Raw genomic sequence first — 27,324 nt, 5'->3', positions numbered from 1 at the left:
CAAAGCTGAAGGAACACAAACATCTGACAGACTGCAAAGAGAGACCAAAGATGTAGAAGAAAAGCCAGGAGCGTGTGGTAGTACTTCCAACATCAGGAATGTGGTAATACCTCCAATATAAAGGCACTTCAGGAACCAGGAATTACTGAATACGCGTAGATTTTGTTTTGGTTTTTTTTCGGTTAGAGCTAGAAGGTATCTTAGTAGCCATCTTGACCCATTTCTGAGTTAATTAAATGAGAAATTGAAGGCCCAGAGAAGTAAAATGTCTTAGGTCAGTACTTTTCAAACTTATTTGTAGGAAAGGACGTTTTTTTAAAAAAAATTCCCAATCTTCACAGACCAGTACTGTCATTAAAAAAAAACAAAACAAATTAATTGCTTAAAAAATGAAATAAAATAAATAGAAATCTAAGTCCAAATCTTTAAGATTAAGGTATAATTTGCATACAATAAAATCGACCCTTTTTAGTTGTATACCTATGAGAGCTGAGACGCGTATGCAATCATATAACCACATTGAGATGCACGACAGTTTATCATTCTCAAAAAATTCCTCCGGCCCCTTTGTAGTCAACCCTTCCCCTCACCTGTAACCTAATCTTTTTGTCTATTGATTTTCTTTTTCCAGAATGTGATGTAAATGGAATCACAGTGTGTAGCCTTTGAGTCTGACTTTTTTCACTTAGCATACTGCATTTGAAATTCATTCATGTTGTTGAGTAGTGAGTAGTTCCTTCCTTTTTTTCGGGGAATAGTATACCATTGTGCGGATATATTACAGTTTGTTTATCCATACATTAAATGAATGGCTAATAATTGTGTTGTTTCTAGTTTGGGGGATTATAAATAAAGCTGCTAAAAAAAGTTAGCATACAAGTGTGTGAATGTTTTATTTCCCTTTGGATAAATACGTAGGAGTGGGATTATAGGATCATATAAGTGTATAACTTTAAGAAATTGCCAAACTGTTTTTCATTTTCCATTCCCATCACCAATTTGTGAGAGTTCCAGTTGCCCATTGGTATTTTTAATTTTAATAGGTATGTAATGATATGGTATTGTGACTAATTTGCATTTGCCTAGTGACTAATGATATTGGTCATTTTATCATATGATAATTTGCCATCCATAAATCTTTCGGCCCCAACTTTTCATTATTAGATTCAACAGACATGCATTACTCTATTGAATTGCTATTAAGTGTCTAAGCGCTTCCACTGGCATTTCTGTCTTGTCCCTGGCTAGTAATAGATAGCTGGTCTGCCCTGGACCAGGTAATGGTGGAACAAGGACTAGAAGTCTGGTGTCTGCTCCCAGGCCCATGCGTTTTCCTCCACATTACTGCTTCCCTCACTATAGGCTCCTTTTGTTGAGTCAACAAAAATTAGCTTTGTTTAACCAATCATTTCATTTCCCTAACGTAATCATTTTGTTCCTCTCGTACTTACTAAATTTATTTTTCTGTGTATAAGGGTTTTTATTTTATTTTGTTTTCTATTCCTGAATGCTAAGAAACTCCAAGATGAAAGAGAGAGACTGATGAGGAGGCTAAACTTTCACTTTATTTCTTACAACTATCACCCACTCCCATTTCATTTCCTTGATGGATTCTCTAGCTTACTTATGTTATCATTTCTGGGGGAAATGTGGAACCAAAAAGTAACCTCTGTGTGTGTCTGTCATTTCTGTGCTCTATCACTGGGGGCAAGAAGGAATCTGTAGAGGGACCTACCTTCCTTCTTCCCTTTCCCTTTCCTCCCTTCCCTTCACTTCCCTTCTCCCCTCCCTCTTACCCCCCACCCTCTTTCTCTCTTTCATTCCCTTCCTTCCACCTTCTCTTTTCTTCCCTCCCTTCCTCCTTCCCTCCCTCGTGACTGCCATACTTTGGTTCCTTGACAGTAGTGAAGAGACTGTCCTTTGGCACTGAAAGTAGTGTAGCGACCAGGCATAAGGGACTCTTAAGTCTTGATTCTTTCTTCTAGCTGTGGTGAGACGTGGACTACATTACAGGTTTGGGGCTATTTTCTATATTGTCATTTAATGGAGAGAGAGAGTGAATTAAGAGGCAGCAGCAAGGAAATGGCCACTGATAAATTGTGTGCCACAAGCTGGGTTAAATAATGCTATTTGGTGCCATTAGCAAGCTTGAAGCAGATGGAAGGAAGAAAAGATAAGGGATAAATCGAAAGGGTGCATGTGGTGAGACAGGACTCCGGCCATAGATTATGGATTGAATGTTTATGTGTCTTCCCCTGCCCCAAATTCACATGTTGAAATCCTAACCCCCAATGTGATATCAGGGTGTGGGGGCCTTTGGGAAGTTGGTTAGGTCATGACGGTAGAGCCCTCAGGAATGGGATTAATGTTGTTAAAAAAGAGACCCCAGAGAATTCTCTTGTCCCTTATGCCGTGTTAGGACACAGTGAAAAAATGGCTGTCTGTGCAGCAGAAAGCGGGTCTGTACCATACACCAAATCTGCTGGAGTCTTTATCTTGGACTTCCAGTCTCCAGGACTGTGAAAAATAAATGTTTGTTTTGTTTAAACCACCCAGCCTATGGTATTTTTATTATAGTGGTCTGAACAAACTAAGAACACTGAGTTAGACTAAGCAGTCCTTCTACCACAAATATTGGCACCTCAAAATAAGCCCATTTAAAAAAGGTTACAAATAGTTTAAATCTGCAAACTTGTTTTATTAGCCCTGTCTTTAAAAAGATATGTTCTTTATTCTGAATATAATAAGATGGAAGTTTAAATTTGTTCAGCAGACCCATCAAAAATTGTTATTACCTCTTAGTATAGAGGTGAAACCTCTATCACTCTTCTCCCTGTATCATTTAGCCCTCCTTACTTTTCTGTCATCTCAGTTAACCTTCACTCCCTCATATTCCTGTTAAGCTCAGTGGGAATGTTATTGGCATTTTGGCTAGGACAGTTTGTTGTGTATGACTGTTCCATCCATTGCAGAAGATTTAGCACTTGTATTAGTTTCCTGTGGCTGCTTTAACAAATTACCTCAAACTGCATGGCTTAACACATATTTATTTTCTCACAGTTCTGGAGGCCGGAAGTCTATAATGAAGGTGTGAGCAGTCTTTGGGGGAGGGAGGATTTTTCGACCTACTACAGCACCCCTAGCTTTTCTCCACTGAATGTCAGTAGTACCCCCTCCCCGTAAGTCATGAAACACCAAAAATGGTCTCACACATTACTGAATGTCTCTACTACTTCCCAATCCTAAGAGCCACTGGAATCTTCAATTATCTTTCACTTATCTTCTGTTTCTAAAATGTTACACTAAGTAAACTAAGAATGACTGATTTTACAAGCACAGATGGCTCAGATAATTTGGCTTTATTTAAGAAAGTAAACGGTGTACTTTTGCTTATTGGGCCCCTCTTTAAAACTACCTTGTTTAATCTTGCCAGGATTTAGCATGTGCTTCCTTTTTAAAAAATCTATAGGTAGAGCCCCCCTTCCCCCTCTTTTATTGAAAGCTCTTACAAGTCGCTATGCTGATAAGCTCCAATGATGAAAGTTATCCTGCGTAATTGTCAGCAGAGATACGGTAGTTCCATCTCCGGGATACACTGCTTATATTCTAGCATTCAATGGTTAAGTGAGGATTGTAATAGATAGGATGGTAATTCTGGGCCTCCAGTGTTGACACCCTCTGCCCCCCAAAATATCACAGTTACTTATTGTAGCTTTATTTTTGTGTCTTAAAGTCATTCCCTGTATAATCTCTTTTAATAAATTCTATTTTAAGTTGTAGTTCAGTAGACCTATGGACCTTGAAAATTTTGGAATGCTTACCTGTATTTTTATTAGGTTTGCTACTGCCTCCGTATATCAGCTCCTGATGCTTCTCCTCAGTCACACTGGAATGCTATTTAGTTGTTACAAATTTTGGAGCAGATCCCTTTCATGTATTTTGGTTTTTTATTCATAGCATTCACCTTTTTTCTAGAGTAATATTTTTTTGCTTTCTTCAGTGTACTCCTTTTTTTCCATGAGTGTTTAACATGAGTGAAACACATGTTCATAGCATCAGTGAGTGAGGGAAAGAAAACTGATGCCTTACTCTGCCCGTTTACTATCTGACAACACGTGGATCTCCATAGCTGTATAACCAGTATTTTTCATTTGTTATTGGTTATAGCTTGAGTACCATATAACTTGGGACAGTCTTCTTAATAGCCAGCTATTTGCCACTAAGGACTTGTGCCAAGTTATTTAATGTGAATTCTGTTAATCCACACAAGCACTTCATAAAGTTGGTAATATCCCCATTTTATAACTGAGGAAACTAAGGGCTAGAGAAATTATTAACTAGCTCAAAGTCACCCAACTAGTGAATGATAAAACTAGGATTCAAACTCAGGATTATCTGAGTACTATCCAGGCTCTTGATGTCTATCCTATACTCCCGAGCTTGGGAACAGAAGGGAATATGAAGAATGTTTTATCTTCATTACTGAGTATAAGGCTGGCCAGAGGAAAAATGTTGATACCTTCATTCCAGTGGTTTGGTGTCTATCCCCAGGGTACCCATGTCTTTGGTGCTCTAAGTATACCTGTCCCCCACACCTCCTCCCTGCCCGCCATGTGGCACTTCATGTAGGCCTTTCTTACCTCTCTCCCAAAAGGCACTTGGGATACTAAGGCTCCATACATCCCCTTTTTTCTGAACCAACTCCCATAGTCTCTTATCTCAACCCTCAATTTATTGTTACTGGGTTTTAGGGGGAAGCAATATTATTGAATTAATTCACAGTGTGAAATAATTGATACATCCTTAACTCGTCAATAAGTTTATAGTTTTAAAAAGGATTTTTTTTTTATTCAGTCTCTTAAGTGGTAGCATGTTAGGCAGCATAATAAAGTGAAAAAAATTTAGGTAGTTAGGAAAAGGCTTGTGGGACAGCAGGCTATATTGTTGACAGGCCAGCTTACCTGAAGGTTGGCTTAACAAGTTCCTGGTTTTCATAGCATCTTTTATTTTACTTCAGAACGCAAATTCTCTAAATGGTTCTCATGCCGGTGATGTTGGAGTTCTGATAGTTGGAGGGTATTGGAAGGGAAGACAATAACTATTTGTATGCAGTGGTCATTTTTATGTTGAATTTTCTTATGGACAAATCAAAAGGAGTGAAAGCAGCCAGCATTGGTTGCTATTAGGGCAGAAGGGAGTTTCACTCCCCATCAGCCTGCTCTTTGTGGTGCTTTAGTGCAATGTGAGCATCTAGAGGGACAAGAGCCAAAGTGGTATGAACTCAGCCAGTTTATTCTCTGAAAGGAAAAATCAGTACATGCCTTGAGAAGCTAGTTTTAGGGTTTGTTAGGAGGCAAATGTAACAGTTCATGCATCTCTCTGCTGGATCAAGCTGCCAGAGTCGTCTACCTATAAGAGCCTTTTAACTTTCAGAAGCTGCTGTGTAGATAAGTAAATTAAAACAGTGGAGTACAATAGACCCTGAACTTTTAGGCTTGCATTTAATAAGTATAGTCAACACATTATAACTAGACACGGTGTAAAAATATTAGGAAAGCACTGAAACAAAGCCTCAAGTTTTATGAGAAATAATATGGCAGTGCCTGAGTCTTGAAATTCTTCATCACATTTGTGTGCTGTTTTTGCCCAAAGAGTTTGCATTTAATTACCTAACATAAAATTGATTATTGGGATATGTGAATTCCTCCTTGCTTTTGTTGTCCTTAAAAATGAAAGTTATTTTATCAGCAAAAATGGGTTTATTTGAGAATAGCAAAGACTTGCATTTTGGGACAAGCAAGCTATAGCAAAATAGGCAAGTCCAGCAAACAAAGGAAAGGAAAGTTACTTCATGGAGAAAAAGGAAGTTGGGAGGGGTTGTTTTGAATGAAAGTCCATTGGAGAAAAGCATTAAATGGTTCAAGGAGATGGTGGTTTCTTATTACCAGAGTTGCTGTGGTAATCGATATTTTTGTAGGAGATGCAATGTACATCTTTTTCTGTTGGGGCCTATAATCTATTCTTTTCTGTTGAAGATTTCTTCTGTTGGGGTTTGTCATTGACAATTCTTCTGTCATTGACAAGTAGTACTGTGAGAGCTCCCCATTCTAGCCTCCCAATTCCATTTTAGTGAGGTTTCCCTTTTATTTTTACACCCTCAAAAGTTGCATTCGTTTTTGAGATTTTAATTTTTTTAAAGCATGTTTTCTAGTTGAGAATGTAAATTTGTACACACTGGAACTTGAAAACTTTTGGTTCAGGTTGATCGAGAACTTAGAACTGGTCCAGTTCAGTGAGCTTTTAAAGTTTGCAACATAGATAAAATAGCAGAGATAATGATAGAGATTAAGACCATCATGGAAAAGGACATGAGTATATCTGTTCCTGTATCTACATCAGGGTGAGGAGGGAAGGGTAAAGTCCAAAACTTAACAGAAAGGTGGGTATTTGGTGTGTCATGAAGTAAATCAAGGGGACTGGTTTGACTGATACCACTTCCATATCAGGCAAAAGCGTGGCATTATAAAGTACCACCGACTGATCTGCTTAGCTTACCATAGACCTGTGTGGCCGAAGGGACTAAGACAGACGTGAGATGAGAGCAAAGGGATATAAAACAGGAGTGGTAAATAATGGCCGAGTCTTGTATGCAGCTCAAGAGAGATGAAAACTTTTGCAGTCATCAATGCAGAACTATTGAACAGGGGAGACAGCCAAATTTGCATTATTTTCCAGTGTAGAAGATATATCAAAGGGGACATGACCAAGAGTGGAAAGATGTGATAGCTCATGTAAGACTGTAGCAGTGGACGTAGAGGACTGGGTGGATAGGATTGATTAGATGGAAGCTGTAGGATTTGTTGGTTGACTGATGGGATGTTTATAGTTGAAGGAGAGAGAAGAGTTGGAGAAAGTTTCTCAAATTTTAATAATATATGAAGCCTTTTTAAAAGAAAAATCATTCCTGTCCTACGTAACTTAAATTACCATATATACCCAGGTAAAAGGCAAACCCCAAATAAAAGACAATTTTATATTTGTCTAATTCCCCAAAAAGATTTTTGGCTAACATAAATATGTAAGTTTCTAGAGATTCAAGTGAAATGATCAGATGCTTTTTTTGTAATATGTTTTTTACTGATTTAATATTAAAAATACTGTATAATAATGCTTTTTTCCATTTGTGTTTCATGAAAGAAGTTTGTTCAGTTTTTTTTTGTTGTTGTTCAGTTTTTTTCAGTAGCATTATAGGTATATGTACCAGCTGTCTGACAAAGCCATAGCTAATGTCACCTGACAATTTTTTGGAGCATTTGATTTCACTTTACATTGTTTGAGATGTAGCACTTTTAAAATTTGTAGATGATGCTCTCACTGGAAATTTTATCTTAAGTCCATTTATCCTAAGTACCCATTTGCTATTTGTAATTTCCAGTGTAACCATATTGCTTTATAAGTAAAATTTAAAACATAAGTATATGCACACCGTGTAAAATTCAAAGGATGTAAATGAGTTGTTTTGGCTAAAGCCTGGCTCTTTGTTCCCTGGTGTAATAACTGGTGAGCAGTTTATCAGACATTGATCACATGCAAGCAAACATGCTAGGTGTTGGGGATACCAAGACAATAACCAATCCTTGCATTCAGGAAGCTTCTCTTTTAGAGGAACCAGAAAGTAAACCAACATTTACTGCTCAGTAGTATATCCATGTATATTATAGAGTGTCAGAGTGATGGGCGTAGGGAGGTACTGTAGAGACTGTTTAACACACAAATTGACAGAGTAACATGTAGGGTGATTCTTGAGCATGCATGAGCTGGATGAAGAGAGAGAGGAATGGGGAGGAGGGATATTGGAAGTGTGTAACTCAGTACAACTATACTGAATTGTGTAGGATGGAGAAGAGGAGAGGCAAAGCCGGAGAGATAAGCTGAGGCCTGATCACAAAGGACTTTCCAGATCATAAGGACTTTGTAGTGTCAGAGTCATTAAAGAATTTTAAACTGGGGTGTGATATAATGAGCCTTGTATTTTGGAACATAACCTCAGCAGCCAGGTGGAAGATAGGCTGATGATCAGTTAGGGGCCTATTGTAAGAAGTATAAAGGGCTTGCTTTAAAGCCTTGGAGGTAGTAGTAGAGAAGAGAAACACATGAGAGAGATTAAGAGTAGAGCCAGCGCTTCCATTTCTGGCAGTAGGGCTAAACTAGAGAGAGACGGATAACCCTCCTGTTGAGAAAAAAATTCCTGAATAAAATGTGTATTTAATAAAATCTTTGGGAATGTATCAGTGAGATGGCAAGAAAGTAAGGAATACTCAGACTGAAAATGTGGCCTTCCTAAGGAGAGGAGTCTGAAAGAAGACCCCTGCCCCTTTATGAAATTGAGCTTTATTGTTTCAACCTTGGTCGTTGGGGAGTAGCGGGAGATAGCTTCACTGCGAATTTATAACAAGGGTCCTTACAGGGTCAGACTTCCCATGTGGTCTTGTAAAACTTCAAGTCAGGAATGTATCTTGTTTGGTTGTCCCTGTTTGGTAGTGCCCACAGGTGCCTTTCAAAATCTGTGAAATGATCATGTCCTCTTGTGAGGAATGTACCTTCAACCCAGGCTTCAAAAATCTACAGATTAAAATTCCAAGGCACACAAGATCTTAAGTGAAATAATCGCAAGAGACACAAAAACCATGGCACAGTAAGCAAGAGCCAGCAGGAACAAGACAATGACCCATAGAGACTGCAGAAAGTTTATATTTTGTCTTAGTGAGTTTGATTAATATTGAAATATGAGCATGAAGTAAGGAAGGTCCTGCAGAGACTGTTTAACACACAAATTGACAGAGTAACATGTAGGGTGATTAGGTAAAACCAAGCAGATTAGGTAAAACCAAAAACAGAATTTCTAAGTTAAAAAACATTAACTGAAAGTAAAAGCTCAGTGAACAGATAAAAAAGAGGTGAAGAGTTCTAATTGGAGTTCCAGAAGGAAATAAGCATGACTGGAGGAGTAAGGTAATTATTAAATAGTAATGGCTGAGAATTTTTCAGAATTGATAAAAGGTAACAGTTCTTATTTATGGTGGAAGTCCAGTGAATCCTAAGGAGAAGAAATAAAATCATCCCTGACAAATGAAAGTGAAACTGCAGAAGACCAAAGACAGACAAGATCTTAAAAGGGACTAGAGAGAAACAACAACAGATTGGTATATAAATATTTTTCTTTGGCATCTGATTTCCCAGCAGCAACAGAAGCCAGAGGACATTGGAATGCTGTCTTCAATGTACTGAGAGAATATAGCTGTCAGCCTTAAAATAGAATATGTATCTAATAAAACTGTTTTTTAGGAATGACAGCAAAATAAAGACATTTTCGGATACACACGCCCACCCCCCACACACAACCAACAGACCTCACTGAAATAGATTATAAGGGACTTCATTCAGATAGAAAGTCATCATCCCAAATGGAAAGCCTGAGATGCTTTTTATTTTATTTATTTTTATTAGTTTCAGGTATACAAAATACAATGACTAGACATTTACACCCTTCACAAAGTGACAACCCCCACAAGTGCACCACCCATCTGACACTGCACACAGCCACCACAACACCATTGCATATTCCCCATGTTGCACCCCATATCCCATGAATGTGAATATATATTTTTTTTAATTTTTTAAATTGTTTGAAATTATAGTTGACATTCAGTATTATTTTATATTAGTTCCAGGTGTGCAGCACAGTGGTTAGGCATTTATATAATTTATGAAGTGATCCCCCGTTAAATCAAGCACCCATCTAACACCATATACAGTCTTTACAACATTATTGACTATATTCTCTGTACTGTACCTCATGTTCTATATTGTAACTACCAATTTGTACTTCCTAATCCCTTCACCTTTCTTACCAACCCCCAACCCCACTCCCATCTGAGATGCTTTTTAATGGCCACAAAATGTTTCATCAGATAGATTCTGTAATTCAGTCTCTACTGTTGGACATTTATGTTGTTTCTAATTTTTTATATTAACTGAAGTTATACTGGATATGCATATGCACATGTTTATGCATGTATTATTTTATGTAGAATAAATAATACGTTTTCTTCTGACTAGAAGTCCACCCATATTACTGGGTCAAAAAAGAAACAAGTATTTTTATGTTTCTTGATACATGTAAAATTATTTTCCTAAAGGGCTTTACCACTTTACATTGTATCTAACAGACTATACTGGCTTTAGAAAATGAGTTTAAGTGTGTGATAGGGCACTTTTAAATGATGAACACTGACATTTCTTACCAGGTTTTGACTTAGTTGTATCTTTGACAAAATGTTCTATCTCACTTCTCTCCCACTGTAAGGAAAAATGCTTTCTTTTTAATAGAAATAGAAATGCTAACAGAAATGCATTCTTTCTAACAAAGTATTTCCAACTTTCTAGAACAGTAGTCTTTCATTTTTCTTTTTTTTCCTTCAGTTTATTAACAAATATATACTTGGTCCATTTAAAGAAATGGCAAATAAATGCTTTATTTAGTTTTTGTTTTATTATGAAGGAAGACTGCTATTTTAATGCAGCTACTTTCTTTTCTAGCTCTGTATATTTCACACCAATCAGCCAACAGTATAGAAGTAAACAGGTTTTTTTTTAAAAGTTATTCTATTTTTCTAGTTTGAAGAAAAAGTCATTCATTCTTAAAGGGAAAAGGTACTATTAATTTGGCAATTCTGTATACTAATAAGAACTGAATGTAAAAAGGTGCCTTAAAAGTTTTCTCCTGTCTATTGCTTTTTCAGGTGCAAGTGAAAGTGTAGGGAAACATATGCTTGAAGCCTGCAACAATAATCTGGAGATGGCAGTCACAATGTTTTTGGACGGTGGAGGAATCGCTGAAGAGCCCAGTACCAGTTCAGCAAGTGTCTCCACTGTTAGACCACACACAGAGTATGAATTTATTATTTATTGTTAGGAGCTACTTCCTGCCCAGATTGAGTAGTTGCATTTTTATCAGGTTAATTCTTTGTTTTTGAAAAAATTGTAAGTTGGAAGCATCTGAAAAAGTCAAGTAGAAATTTTTATACTTACATGCTTTAATTGTGTAAAGCTTTGTCTTGTCTATTTAATCCTCAGAAGAACCCTGTGTGATGACATTATCCACATTTTACCGATGAGGAAGTAGAGACATAGCCATTTTCCCAAGCTACACAGCAATTAAGTAGGAGATACGGAATTAATGCCCAATAAAGCTCATTTTCCAATTCTAGATTTTCCTACATTACCCCAGGAAAGTTTTCAGTTGCCATAAAAATTTTTTAAAAAGATTTCTAGTCCTTTATACCTTAAATAGTTGCATGTAGTTGATCATTAGAAGCACGTTCAGCATATGGAACTGTACTATATAGAGAGAATAGTAATAAATGGTGAACAGCTTTGGGGTTTTGCCCTTTACATTTGATACCAATGAGAGTTTGAAATGAATACCTTTTGGGCAAAATTCCAATAGTCTTTGGAAAATATTAGAAATGAACACTACTCAAAGGAAAACCATTGATTTTTGAAACAAAATTAAGAAGATCCTTAAATAAGACTTTAATAATCGTAGCTGTTTATAACTTCTGGTGGTTATAACATGAGAATCCCCTTAAATACGAATAGGCAAGGCATGGATTTTATTTTTACTAAATTAGACTTAGATTTAAAAAGCCAAATAACATTCAGGACATGCCTCTTTTGTTGATCTAGTTTCAGATTCTAAAGTAATATTGTTTCCGCATGAAGCATGAACTTTAGAGATCATTATTAATATTTTACAAAGTTTTCTCCTATTACTACTACTGATTGAGATAATTTTATGTATATACTTAAATGTATATATTAATGTATACTGTAAAGTGAGGTATAACAATAATGGAAAGATTTATTTAGGTAAAAGATACTTTTAAATTCTTAGTTTTCTTAAGGTAATAACCTATTTTCCCTTTGATGAAAAAGTATTACTAGAGCTTCCTCTTACAGATGCATTATCTGTTCCTTCAGAATATTGAAATTCTGTGTGTAAGCAATAACTGATATCCAGTAGGAAAGAGTATTTAATGTATTAATAATTTTGAGTTACCCTTTATCTTTCAATCATTTGGCTTATTGTATATTTCTTTAACTAGCTGTTCTTTGATTACAGGATGTTAGTTCTTGATGAATGAGTATTTGTACTTTATTTCATGAAGTATGTTTTAGAGTTCCAACTCTTAGATATCAAAAACAGGGCCTTAAGCTCAGTTGTTACGATTAGAAACACCTGGATGGAAAACATTAGGCCTACCTTAAATTAGCATTTATTATAAGCAGGAAGATAAATTTGGAATTTCCTATTTATTGTGAACATTAATCAGCAGAATTTAATATTTGAGTTAAAACTAAAATAAACTGATATTTAAAGGAACATACACCATTTTTACAGTATATTTAAATATTTATTTTTAATAGAAGAGCTGAATTATTAGTAAACCCTTCAGTGGTAAACTTTGAAGAGTTATAGGCTTTTAAAAGATGAGTAATTACTTTTTCTGTTCCATATATTTTAGGCTCTATTTAATAAATAATACAGGGTAATTCCTATGTTAGCCATCTTCATACCTAGCATAAAATTCATTGTATGTTTGTTTAAGCTTATTTTAATATATCTGTGTGATTTAATTATTATTTGATGTAGTATAATGTCATATTGCTTTTATTAAGCCTGTAGTTTTTCAGTTAATTTTTTTGCCATTTTTTTTTTTAATTCCCTTTTTTTTTTCTGAAAGAATTTAGGGGAGGCAACTTGAGAGGAAAGGGGAAATGCTTGTTATTTTTGTTTGTTCTCTTTATAAATCATGTGAGCTATCTGTGCCAGGTACTTTATTTCAGTTGATCTCTATATGGAAACCATTTAACAATCATTCATCACTATGGTTCCTAAAAGTCACTAAGTCTGGAAAAGAAAAACAAAAAGTCACTAAGCCTGGTGTTCATTTTATTTGTTAATTTAAATGCATTTACAACAGTTACAGAGAGAACAGATAGCAAAAAACAGTTTTCATTTTGATATTTTCCCACTTTTTTTTTTAATAGAGAAGAAGTTCGTGCCCCAATTCCTCAAAAGCAGGAAATATTGGTGGAACCAGAACCGTTGTTTGGTGGTAAGTTCACCTTTCTTCTTTAGTTTTGTTTGACTTTATTGTTGTCTTTAGGATTTCCATGAAGCTACTAAAAGATGTGAAGACTTGCTCAGAGAATGTAATTTCAGGTATAGGGTCAGTTCTTGTAATTCTGTACTCCTCTCAGGAAAGTTGCACAGTTGGTTCTCTCTAAGGAGTGAACCAGATTAAACAGTTGATATTTGTTGCAGAAGGCCTACAGGAGGAAAATTAGCAAAAAGAACTGCTGCCTTATAATGGAAACCAATCAATCTATTGTTAGATAAAAGACTCCCAGTTGTTTTTCTTTTCTGGATACCTATGTAACTGCCACATTCTTACTGTCTAGATATGCCTTTCACTCTTTCTTAATTTCTAGACATGCTGTTCCTATTTTGAACAAAGGAGAAAGTAATATCCAATCCATGCAAAAAAAGTTGATACCAATCTGAGTGCATAGAGAAGATGGTAGAAAATAGGACATTTAATCAGATTTAAAGAAAATTTATAGGTTTAGTTTAAGATACACTTACTTACCTTTTGTGAACCAAATGTTTTAGGCATAATAGATGTAATAAAAAAAGAAGACAAAGTAATCTGGTTAGGCAGACGAATGTATAGAAAAGTATATTGTACATATTGAGAACAGCAGAGAAATAGGTTTATGAAAACTTTTGTAGGTAAATTAGACTAAAGGAGAACAAGTAAGTTGTAAGACAAGGATGAAAAAAATTATATAAACCATATCTTTTAATTTGAAAAAGCACCTTAGTTAAGTGTGTTTTTAGGATTCATCTTTAACTTGGCAGCTTTGGAGTTTACTGTAGCAAGAAATAAAAGAATATACTGTCTAAATTTGGAAATAAAGATGGGGGATGAAAACTATAAGATCTGAATATTGAAGTATAATATGTGCTTTCTAGACTGTTCGATTCAGCCATTCATTGTGCTGTTAACATACCAGAAGTAATAAAGCATTGTTCATATTTTTTTGTTTTTTAAACTTTTTTATTTGTTTAAGTGTGTTTTTTCAGGACCCATCATCTCCAAGTCAAGTAGTTGTTTCAATCTAGTTGTGGAGGGCGTAGCTCACAGTGGCCCATGTGGGGATCAAACCGGCAACCTTCTTGTAAGAGCACCATGCTCTAACCAACTGAGCTAACCAGCCGCCTCCGTAATTTTTTTAATATGAACTTTATGAATAGATTTGGAGCCAAGGAATAATATTCTTAGAAGCTTTATCTTTTCTTTATTTCAAGGAAGAAGGCAGGATCTTTGAGTGGAGAAGACTACAGGAAATAGATTCTGTGCCCATTAACTGTTGAAACACAGGCAAAAGAGTTTCCACTTGAAACCCCGCTTTCCTCCTTTTACCTTTGGTTTGATATACATTAAGGAGGGTGATGAAAATAACGTTATACAGTTAAGAAGTCAGTCCTGTCATTAGACCTTATTATAACTTAGGAAAGATCTTTGAAGCATATTTTCTTCTTAGGACAGTATTGATTTAAAGAGTGATTCTCAAAGTGTGGTTGGGAGTCCCTGGTAACCCCTTTCAGGGAGTCTGTTTGATCAAAACTGTTTTCTTAGTAATACTAAGAAGTTATTTGCCTTTTTTACTGTGTTGATATTTGGGTTGATGGTTCAAAAGCAATGATATGTCAAACTGCTACATATTAATTGAATTAGGGCAGGGGCACCAGACTGTACTACTACTCATTGAATTCTTTTTTTTCCCCTTCTTCCACCTCCACCCCCCCACCCCCACTCCAGTTCAAGCCGTTGTTTCTCAGTCTAGTTGTGTAGGACACAGCTTCCTGGCCCATGCTGGTATTATGAGCCTTGCTCTCCCCCCTGGCTGAAGCAGTCAGTCACCGGTCACAGCAGTTCTCACCGGCTGCTGGCCACCAGCCTCTCACGGCAGCACACGGTAGCCCACAGCAGCACCCAGCAGCCCGTGGCAGCCCACATCAGCCCGTGGCAGCCCACGGCAGCTCACGCCAACCTCCTCCGGCTGCTTACGGCATCCCAGCTCCAGGGAGAGCCGTTGTTCACAGTCTTAGCTGTAGAAGGCACAGCTCACTGGCCCATGTGGGAATTGAACTGGCGACCTCAGCATTAGGAGCACGGCGCTCCAACCACCTGAGCCACCGGGCAGGCCCTACTCAGTGAATTCTTCACTGCCACACACTCACAGTTAAAATAAAAAAAAACCAAAAACACAAAACCAATTTTATTTATTAATGTTCTTCATGAAGCAATAAAAATTAATGTAATTAAATCTTAACCCTTCATTACACATTTTTAAACTTCTTTTTGATGAACTAGGATGTATGCATAAAGCACTTCTGCATACTAAAGTGTTATGGTTACTTTAACTAAAAGCGCTTGTACAGTTGTTTGAATTGCAAGCTGAACCAGCTCCTTTTTTTTCATGGAACATTATTTTTACTTGACAATAAAAATATTACTGACAAACTAGTTGTTTAGATTTAGATGTTTGGCAGACATTTTCTTGAATATGAACAAAGCCTGTTACTGCTTCAAGGCAAAGAACTGATATTTGTTTCCAATGATTTAAAAAAAAAAAAGCTTTCAGGCATAAATTGGAAGTTTAGAAAGTTTATATCTACAATTGTGAGCTTGATTTTTTAAAAAAAATTTTATAATGAAATGGTCAATATTTAGAATGTTTGCATAACTCAGTGAATAAAATGTTTTCAAAAGACCAAGGCATGATGTTACAAAATTGTGCATAGGTGAAAGATCTATTCAGACTGGAAGATGATATGTATATATATATCGTATGTGTATATATATATAGATAGATAGATAGATAGATCATATATATATCGAGACATATACAATATATACATATATACATATATCGTATATATGATCTATATATATATATGGAAAGAGAGAGATTAGATATCTATTGTTGTGCTTGCTTCGGCAGCACATATACTAAAATTGGAAAGATATCTATTGCTGTGTAACAAATTGCTTCAAAATTTAGCTTTCTGAAACAACAAACATGTTACTTTTCAGTTTCATTGGGTCAGGATCCAGGTGTGGCTTAGCCAGGTGCCTTTGGTTAGGGTCTTTCACAAGGTTGTAATTAAGGTGTCAGCCAGGGCTACAATCATCTCATAGCTTGAACGGAGGAGGATCTCTTTCTGAGTCCACTCATATGGCTGTTGGTTGGCTGGAAACATCAGGTTCTTACCACAGAGCAAATGAGAGCCACAGGTCATCCCAAGACACAAGCCACCATCTTTTAAAATTTAATCTTGTAGGTGACATCCCATCCCATCATCTCTGATATATTCTATTCGGTTTTGCCCATACTCAAGATGTTCACCTCTATGTTATGAGTATTGGGAGATAGGGATAATTGAGGGCCATTTAAGAGACTACGTACCACATAGGCCTATAGATTTGAATGGAGCAGAGTATGAAAAGAAAAGTTCTTTGATAGTATTGCAGATTCCACTTTGCAACTAACCTGTAAGAAACTATCATTGGTTGAGTTTTGGTGTAGTATCAAAGAATATTTACAATTATATTAAAATACTATTAAAATAATCCTTTTTATAACTACATGTGAGGTTGAATTTTAATTTTTTTCATATACTTGAACTAAAGGAATAGCAGTAGATTGAACGCAGAAGTAGATCCAAAAATCGAGGTATCTTCTCTTAAGTCAGTTATTAACAGATTTGTGAAACAGTGCCACTCTTCTCTAAATTTTTTTATTCACCTGTTCCATTCTCTTGTCCTGACTGATGCCCCTTGAATCTTTTTTAGCTCTTTGTAGCTTAGCCTGTAACCTCATTGACCAGCACTCATTGTGTGGGCATTAGAGCGAGAGTACAGAGGACTGAAGTTTGCTTTATAGCAGATGGGCTGGAAGAATCAGGAAACCACATATTGAAGAGGCAGGCAGGAATAATGATGATCCTAGGGCTAGAAGTGTTGTGGCCTGAGGAGAGGTTCTTGGTTAGACTTCGGATAAATGAGGGACAAACAGATGGGAGCAGTTTATGAGCCCAAGAAATAAAAGGGGTTGGGTAGAAGGCTAGGAGTAAGTGGAACTAGTGAGGATCCCCAGGAGGTCAAGTGCCTAACAGAGAAGGGCTAAATTGGAGGTAGGTGGGGTGGAGAAGAAAAATAGGGTGGGGGAGAATGTGCGAGGTGTGGTCAAAAAATACGGTGAATGTTTAAATTTTAAAAATTTTACAGTAAAAGACACATTGCCATTAATCCCCCTCAAAATACTCCCCCTCGCTTTCAACACACTTATCCCCTTGTTCTTGCCACTTTCTGAAGCAGTTCTGGAAGTCCTCTTTCGTGTCTTTAGTTGTGTTGTCAATGGCTGCTTTGATGTCCTGAATCATTTTGACTTGGGAAGAGACAGAACAGCACAGTGCCAGATCCGGTGAATAAGGTGGATGAGGTAATGTTTTTATTTGACAGAAATTGCCGTATACCAGAAGCGATGTGTGTCATGGAGCCTTTCCATTGTGATCAAAACATACAGTGAATGCTGCTGCCGAGTGCCATCCAGCAGAAAGGCAGGGATCTTCAATGTGGGAAGTGGCGCATTGAACCTTAGTAACAATGTGTGACAAGCTTCAACTTGTTTGGTGCAGTCAGTTGGGTGTGAGCTATGGTTGAGAGAAGGTGTGTTTTAAAGTGTGCTGTAAATCGGACCGGCCGGGTGGCTCAGGTGGTTGGAGCTCCGTGCTCCTAATGCCAAAGGCTACCGGTTCGATTCCCACGTGGGCCAGTGGGCTCTCAACCACAAGGTTGCCGGTTCGACTCCTCGACTCCCTGACTCCCACAAGGGATGGTGGGCTCCACCCCCCTGCAACTAAGATTGAACATGGCACCTTGAGCTGAGCTGCTGCTGAGCTCCCGGATGGCTCAGTTGGTTGGAGTGCCCTAACCACAAGGTTGCCAGTTCAACTGCCCCAAGGGATGGTGGGCTGCGCCCCCTGCAACTAACACTGGCAACTGGACCTGGAGCTGAGCTGCGCCCTCCACAACTAAGATTGAAAGGACAACAACTTGACTTGGAAAAGTCCCGGAAGTACACACTGTTCCCCAATAAAGTCCTGTTCCCCAATAAAAAAAATAAAGTGTGTCGTAAATCATCCTCCATCATGACTATGCTCTGTGTCACACATTGCTTCTGGTACGGCAATTTCTGTCAAATAAAAACATAACAGAGAGTCCTCGTCCACCTTATTCACCGGATCTGGCACCGTGCGACTTCTGGCTCTTCCCCAAAGTCAAAATGACCAGGAAAGGTAAATGTTTTGAATCAGTCCAGGACTTGGAGGCAGCCACGACAGCGCAACTAAAGACACTCATGAAAGAGGACTTGCAGAACTGCTGCAGAAAGTGGCAAGAACAATGGGATAAGTGTGTTCGAAGCGAGGGGCAGTATTTTGAGGGGGATTAATGGCAATGTGTCTTTTACTGCAATAATTCTATTTAAGCATTCACCGTATTGTTTGATCACACTTCGTGTGTGTGTGTGTGTGTGTGTGTGTGTGTGTGTAGAATAATACAGAATAATGTAGAATATTGACTGGCTTGCCTTTGGCAATTTAAAAGTAGAAGAAAACTACCTTTATGTACTACCTCCCCAATAATAATACGCTTTCTTAGGTAGCTTATACGTCTTATCCTAGTATACTCTACTCTTACTTTCTTAATTGTTGTAGTTAAAAAGTATCTGGTAATGAGTTTGAAGGAGGCATTATTGAGAGGCTATATTATTCCTGCTAGAAACATACATTGAAATAGGACCTGTTGATCAAAAACAGTTCCAAGATTGAAAAGAATAGCATTCCTCGCTTCTTTGTAAAGGAAAGGAGGGAGAGTGTGAGGGAGGGAAAAATAATGCAATATTTAAATTTTTAAAAATTCAATTTAAATAAAATCAATACAATAAAATTCAATTTGAATTTAAAAATTCAATACCAAGCTGAATCGTGGAAGGTTCGTTTTTTTAACCAAATCCCATTGCTGGAGAAAATAATATGATTCTTTAATATAAATACTGATATACATATGTGCATAAAAGATATACAGGCAGATAATGCTTTAAACAAAAACATTTTTTTTACACATTGTTTTTCATTTTTTGTTACTTTTGTTTTGCTTTTTTTTTACTCAATAATACTTCGATAGAAAGAATTACCTATATAATGGTAAACACAGGTGTTGGCAAAGATGCTTTGGCATGGGGTGGGGGACTTTTATACTTTCTATCTAATCTTACTACTAATCATTTATTAACATGGAACATTGTTCTGGTTACATGTTGGCCAGGATTACATTGAGCCAACTTAATGACTCTTACCCATATTGAAAGAATCATTAAATGTATTGTACTGTATATAAATGATCTGGCAAATTTTTTAGGTTTAAAAACACATAGGAAGATAACATTTTGACTATTGCCTTTTAGACTTCATCTGTAAAATACTTCAGGAATGGGCAATGTACACTGGACAGGGGTATCAGAAGACGGTTCTATTCACTTTTCTATAATGAAACCGTTATGTAATTGGAAAAAAATTTTCTTCCAAAGCTGAAAATGTTTTTTGGTATTTATAATTCTACATGTATATCCACTCACTAAGAAGTTGACTCAAGTGTTATACCAAAGGATAGATCCCTTAGGCTAAACTGAATTAGATATTTTGTAGATTCATCTACATGGGGAGTCCTCAAAATCTTCTTTCTTCCTGTCTTTTACACAAATTTAGTCAAGTCTCCTTAAGTGAGCCTTAATTTTCTCATTTGTAAAACGGTTGGGCTGAAGGTGGTTGAGTTCATTATATATGAATGAATTGAAAGTTTTAAAAATAAAAAATACTTATTTTTTTGAAGGAGGGTACCATTATGAATCTATGAGTGTTTCAAAACAGGAAATACTTACAGATAAGGAAGTTTTTAGAATTGTTTCAAAATTAACATTTAAATTTTTGTATCAATTCTATTTTTCCCCCTAAAGCTCCTAAAAGACGACGGCCTGCACGGTCAATATTTGATGGTTTCCGGGATTTTCAAACTGAAACTAGTAGGTATCTGTGGACCAGATTATCTTCTATGTCTGTCTGTCTCTGTCTCCCTTCCTCCCTCTTCTTCCCTCCTGTCTTCCTTTCCTCTCCCTTCTTTCTCCCACATATAAAAAACCACAAGGTAAAGAAGCACCCACACACTCCCCTATAAGTCAAGATCCTAGTTTTATATACATTTTTCTTAAAAAGAAGATGAAGATTAGGTCTAATTACTTTGAGGAGTCACCTTATTTAAAAAGTGAAATTATGAATTCAGTCTGTAATTGTTATTAATTCCCCCTAGAGCTGAATTGTCCTAAATTCTAACCTACTTGATGATAGAAGAATAATGAGAGATGGAGATAATGTAAAAAAAATCTGGTAATTTACAACCTTAATCAGCATTTTTTGGTGGCGGGTGGGGGGATATTAGGGAACCTATTGTTGGGCAGTGGTGAAAGTCTTGACTTTCCATGAGTCTTCCTCTGATACCATCCCACTGGAGATGGGGCGGGGACACTTATTATTGCCAGATGGGGATGGAAGTCCAGGCTCCCCACTGGTCTCCTCCAGCACTACATTGAGGAAGCCTCATTATCTTCGGGAGATGAAATTCCTGCCTCTCTGTTCAGTCTTTTCTGACACGACTTAGGCAGAGAGGTTTGGGTTCCTTTTTAAAGCCTCACAAGGGTGCATGTCTGGGCTCCCCACTCAGCCTTACTGGTATGGGTGGGAGTGGGGTCACAGGTTTTCTGTAGTGTTTGGTTGAAGTAGAACAGTTATTATTTAAAAGGTTTCTGTCTTGCTAGGCTGCTCCTTTGGCTAGAAAGAACAAGGTTTTGTTAGGGCTTTTTTGGTCTACACTTACTGGCATTTTCAGGTTGCCAGTTTCTTTAAGCATTATGTCTGGGATATATAAGGCAAAAAAAGAAAACCCAGGGGACTCACACCATATTGTTCCTTGGATTCCGAGGTCAATAGTTGGTCTGCCTTCGCTTCACCTTACAGAGTCTTCCTGTGTTTGTTTTATCTTTTTTTTAATTTATTTTTTAATTACCATTGACATACAATATTATATTAGTTTCCAGTGTACAAAATAGCATACTGGTTAGACATTTATGTAGTTTATGAAGTGATCCCCCCGATAAGCCTAGTACCCACATGACACTATACATACTTTTTATAATATTATTCATTAGATTCTGCATACTGTACTGTACATCCCCATGACTATTTTGTAACTACCAATTTGTACTTCTTAATCCCTTCACTTTTCCACCCAGTCCCCCAGCTCCCCTCCCATCTAGTAACCATCAGTTTGTTCTCTGTATCTATGAGTCTGTTTCTGTTTTATTATGTTCTTTAGATATAAATATAAGTGAGATCATAAGATATTTGTCTTTCTCAGTCTGACTTATTTCACTTAGCATATACCATCTAGGTTCATCCATGTTGTCGCAAATGGTAAGATTTCATACTTTTTTATGGCAGAGTAATATTCTGTTATATATATGTACTACAATTTCTTTATCCAGTCATGTATTGATGGACATTTTAGTTGCTTCCGTATCTTGGTTGTTGTAAATAGAGCTGCTGTGACTGTAGGGATGCATAATCTTTTCAAATTAGTGTTTTGAATTTCTTTGGATAAATACCCAGGAGTGGAACTGCTAGGTCATAAGGTAATTCTATTTTTAATTTTTTGAGGAACCTCCATACTGTTTTCCATAGTGGCTCCACCAGTTTGCAATCCCACCAACAGTACAAGAGGGTTCCCTTTTCTCCTCATCCTTGCCAACATTTGTTGTTCGTTGATTTATTGATGACAGCCATTCTGACAAGGGTGAGGTGATATCTCATTGTGGTTTTAATTTGCATTTCTCTGATGATTAGTGACATTTAGCATTTCTTCATGTCTATTGGCCATCTGTATGTCCTCTTTGGAGAAATGTCTGTTTAGGTCTTCTATTTGTTAATTGGATTGTTTGTTTTTTTGGTGTTAAGTTATATGAGTTTTTTATGAATTTTGGATATAAACCCCTTACCAGATAGTTTGATACCAGGTAGCATGATGCCTTCAACTTTGTTCTTCTTTCTCAAGATTGCCATGGCTCTGTGGGGTCTTTCATGGTTCTATATAAACTTTAGGATTATTTGTTCTAGTTCTGTGAAAAATGTCATTGGTATTTTGATAGGCATTGCATTGAATCTATAGATTGCTTTGGGTAGTATGGACTTTTTTTTTTTTCTTTTCCCCTTTCTCCCGCCTCCTCCTGCCCCCACTCCTGTTCAAGCCGTTGTTTCTCAGTCTAATTGTTAGGAACACAGTTCCCTGGCCCACGCTGGTATTATGAGTCTTGTGCTCCGGCTAAGGTAGTCAGTTGCCAGTCGTCGGTTGGCCACTCACAGCAGCTCATAGCTCTCACCAGCTGCCGGCCATTCAAGACAGCACACAGTAGCCCACGGCAGCTCACGCCAACCTCTGGCTGCTCACAGCAGCCCAGCTCCAGGGAGAGCTGTTGTTCACAATCTTAGCTGTAGAGGGCGCAGCTCGCTGGCCCATGTGAGAATCGAACTGGTGACCTCGGCGTTAGGAGCACGGCGTCCTCCAACCACCTGAGCCACCAGGCCAGCCCTGGACATTTTAATTATATTAATTCTTCCTATCCATGAGCAGGTATATGCTTCCATTTATTTGTATTTTCTTCAGTTTCTCTCTTCAGTATCTTATAATTTTTCAAGAACAGGTCTTTTTTGTCCTTGGTTAAATTCATTCCTAAATACTCTTTTTGATGCAATTGTAAATGAGATGATTTACTTAAATTTCTTTCTGACAGTTCATTATTGGTGTATAAAAATGTAACCGATTTCTGAATATTAATTTGGTATTCTGCTACTTTTCTGAATTCATTTATCAGTTCTAATAGTTTTTGGTGGACTCTTTCATTTTCTATATAGTATCATGTTGTCTGCAAATAATGACAGTTTTACTTCTTTCCAATTTGGATGCCTTTTGTTTTTTCTTGTCTGATTGCTGTGACTAGGGTTCTAGTACTATGTTGAATAAAAGTGGTGAAAGTGGACATCCTTGTCTTGTTCTTGACCTTAAGGAGAATGCTTTTAGCTTTTCCCCATTAAGTATGATGTTAGCTGTGGGTTTGTCATATATGGTCTTTGTTATGTTGAGATGTTTCCTCTAGTCCCACTTTGCTAAGATTTTTTGTCATAAATGGATGCTGGATATTTTGTCAAATGCTTTTTCTGTATCTATTGATATGATCATAGGATTTTTATTTTTCATTTTGTTTGTATGGTATATCATGTTAATTGATTTGTGGATATTGAACAAATATACACAAATCAATTTATTCTTGGTATGCATACCAAGAATAAATTCCACTTGATCACGGTATATGATCTTTTTAATGTATTGCTGAATTCAGTTTGCTAATATTTTTTTTTAATTGGGGAATATTGGGGAACAGTGTATTTTTCCAGGATGTCAATTCATTGTTTTTCAATCAAGTTGTGGGGGGCGCAGCCCAGCTCCAAGTCAAGTCATTGTTTTCAATCTAGTTGTGGAGGGTGCAGCTCACTGATCCATGTGGTACTCAAACCGGCAACCTTGGTGTTATGAGCACCTCGCTCTAACCACTGAGCCAACCGGCTGCCCACCGGCGGCTCAGCTCCAAGCTCAAGCCATTGTTTCTCACTGGTCTATGTGGGAATTGAACCAGCGACCTTGGTGTTATGAGCACCACGTTCCAACCACTGAGCCAACCAGTCGCACACCAGCGGCTCAGCTCCAAGCTCAAGCCATTGGTTCTCACTGGTCCATGTGGGAATCAAACCGGTGACCTTGGTGTTATGAACACTGCATTCTAACCACTGAGTCAGTCGGCCGTCCAGAGGCTCAGCTCCAAGCTCAAGCTCAAGCTGTTCTTTGTCACTGGCCCATGTGGGAATCGAACCGGCAACCTTGTTGTTAAGAGCTCGCGCTGTAACTAACTGAGCCATCTAGCCCCCCCAGTTTGCTAGTATTTTGTTGAGAATTTTTACATCTGTGTTCATCAGGGTTATCGGCCTGCAGTTTTTGTTTTTTTGTAATGTCTTTGTCTGCTTTTGGAATTAAGATAATGGTAGCCTCATAGAATGAGCGGAGGAGCCTTTTCTCCTCTTGAATTTTTTGGACTAGTCTGAGAAGAATAGGTGTTAATTCTTCTTTGAATATTTGGTGAAATTCACCTGTGAAGCCATCAGGTCCAGGACTTTTGTTTGTTGGAAGCTGGTTGATTATTGATTTGATTTCATTAGTAGTAATTGGTTCAGATTTTTTGTTTCTTCTTGATTCAGTCTTGGAAGATTGTGTTTCTAGGAATTTATCCATTTCTTCCAGGTTGTCCAATTTGTTGGCATATAATTGTTAGTAATATTTTCTTGTAATCCTTCGTATTTCGGTGGTGTCAGTTGTCACTTCTCTTTCATTTCTGATTTTATTTACTGTATTTCCCTGAAAATATGACCTACCCCCAAAATAAGCCCCATTTAAGATCGTCGACCAGACAGATGCGTTTAGTACATTATGACGATGTTCCAGAAGAAGATGACATGACTGTATTTGAATACATGTAGATTGTTGTACATGGAAAAATAAGACATCCTTTGAAAATATGCCCTAATACGTCTTTTGGAGCAAAAATTAATATAAGACCTGGTCTTATTTTCAGGGAAACACGGTATTTGGGTCCTCTCTTTTTTTCTTGATGAGTCTGGTTATAGGTTTGTCAATTTTGTTCCTTTTCAAAGAACCAGCTCTTGGTTTCATTGATCTTTTGTATTTTTTTTTAGATTCTATTTTGTTTATTTCTGCTCTAATCTTTATTATTTCCTTCCTTCTACTCACTATGGGCTTTGTTTGCTGTTCTTTTCCAGTTCCCTTAAGAGTAGTTAGATTGTCTATTTGAGATTTTTCTTGTTTCTTGAAGCAGGCTTGTATTGCTATGAATTTCCCTCTTAGGATTGCTTTTGCTGTGTCCCATAGATTTTTGGATCCTTGTGTTTTCATTCTTGTTTGTCTCAAGGTATCTTTTGATTTCTTCCTCGTTCTCATTGTTAACCTATTCATTGTTTATTAGCATATTAGTTAGCCTCCATGTGTTTGTGTGTTTTTTAGGGTTTGATTTCTAGTTTTATATCATTATGGTTGGAGATGACGCTCAATACGATTTCAGTCTTCTTGAATTTAGTGGGACTTGATTTGTAGCCTAACGTGGTCTGTCTTGGAAAATGTTCCATGTACACTTGAAAAGAATGTATATTCTGCTCCTTTTGGGTGAAATGCTCTAAAAATATAATTCCGTCCATCTGGTCTAGTGTGTTAGTTAAGGCCGCTGTTTTTGTGTTGATTTTCTGTCTGGAAGATCTATCCATTGGTGTCAATAGGATGTTAAAGTCCTCTACTATGATTGTATTACTGTTGATCTCTCCCTTTATGTTGCACAGTATTTGTTTTATGTATTTAGGTGCTCCTGTGTTGGGTGCATAGATATTTATTAGGGCTGTGTCCTCTTGTTGGCTTGATCCCTTTATGATTATGTAATGTCCTTTTTTTGTCTCTTACTACAGTCTTCATTTTAAAGTTTATTTTGTCTAAGTATTGCTACTGCAGTCTTTTCTGTTTGTTTGTTTCCATTTGCATGAAATATCTTTTTTCATCCCTTTATTTTCAGTCTGTGTGCCTTGATCTGAAGCGGGTCTCTTGTAGACAGCATATGTATGGGTCTTGTTTTCTTGTCCATTCAGCTATCTATGTCTTTTGACTGGAGCATTTAATCCATTTACATTTAAAGTGATTATTGATAGGTGCATAGTTATTGCCATTTTATTCATATTTTTGGTCATCTTTTGTTTGTCTTCCCCTTTCCTCTTAAAGAAATCCCTTTAACATTTCTAGTAATATTGGCTTGGTAGTAATGAATTACTTTATCTTGTCTGAGAAGCTCTGTATCCCTCTTTCAATTTTAAGTGATAGCCCTGCTAGGTAGAGTTGTCTTGGTTGAAGGCCCTTGCTTTTCATCACTTTAAATATTTCCTGCTGCTCCCTTCTGGCCTCTAAAATTTGTGTTGGGACATCAGCTGATAGTCTTATGGGAGCTCCCTTGTAAGTAACTAATTGTCTTTCTCTTGCTGCTTTTGGGATTCTCTCTTTGTCTTTAAACTTTGACATTTCAAAGATGATGTGGTTTGACATGCGCCTGTTTGGGTTCATCTTGTTTGGGACTCTGTAGTTCCTGGCCTTGTATGTCTATTTCCTTTGCCAGGTTGGGGAAGTTTTCAGTCGTTATTTCTTCAAATAGGTTCTCGATCCCTTGCTCTTTGTCTTCTCCTTTGGGTACTCCTATGATGCAAATGTTGTTACACTTGACATTGTCTCAGAGTTCCCTTAAACTACTTTTTAAAAATTCTTTTTGTTGTTCCAATTGGGTGTTTTCTGCTATTTTGTGTTCTAAATCACTGATTCAATCCTCTGCTTCATCTAATTTGTTGTTGATTCCTTCTAGTGTATTCTTCATTCAGTTATTGTATTCTTTATTATGGTTTCTATGTCCTTTATGGTTACCATCTCTTTGTTGAAGTCTTACTAAGTTCCTTAATATTTTTATAGCCAGTGTTTTGAGCTTTATCTCTGGTAGGTTGGTTGCCTCCACTTCATTTAGTTCTTTTTCTGGAGTATTCTCCTGTTTTTTAATCTGTGACATGTTTCTTCCCTTATTATAGCTGTCTTTCTGTGTTTCTGTGTATTAGGTAGATCTTCCATGTCTCTCATCTTTGCTAGGTGGCCTTATGTAGTAGGTGTCCTGTATGGCCCAGTGGCACAGTCTCTCTGATCACCTGTGCTGTGTGTTCCAGGAGTGTCCTGTGTGTGTTGTGTGTGTTCTCCTGTTGTAGTTGAGCCTTGATTACTTTTGGCACAGCGATGGGTGGGATTAACTCTCAGGCTGATTGGCTGTGAGGACTGGCTATACCCACAGAGTATGAGCTGCTATGTGGGGGCTGACCCCTCAGAG

The 27,324-nt window shown here is 37.2% G+C and overlaps 1 protein-coding gene across 1 annotated transcript in view; it reads left to right on the top strand.

The window, feature by feature from the left end:
• Positions 1-27,324, top strand: part of UBXN7 (UBX domain protein 7) — a 51,047-nt gene that overhangs the window by 5,276 nt on the left and 18,447 nt on the right. Inside the window, exons 2-4 of the mRNA XM_033131387.1 lie at positions 10,803-10,950; positions 13,114-13,181; positions 20,212-20,277. Coding sequence (XP_032987278.1) covers positions 10,803-10,950; positions 13,114-13,181; positions 20,212-20,277 — 282 coding nt within the window. The remainder of the gene's footprint in view (positions 1-10,802; positions 10,951-13,113; positions 13,182-20,211; positions 20,278-27,324) is intronic.

The sequence above is a fragment of the Rhinolophus ferrumequinum genome, chromosome 2 (genome assembly GCF_004115265.2).
Source record: "Rhinolophus ferrumequinum isolate MPI-CBG mRhiFer1 chromosome 2, mRhiFer1_v1.p, whole genome shotgun sequence".
Classification (NCBI taxonomy): Eukaryota; Metazoa; Chordata; class Mammalia; order Chiroptera; family Rhinolophidae; genus Rhinolophus; species Rhinolophus ferrumequinum.
This window is presented reverse-complemented; position numbering and strand designations above follow the sequence as displayed.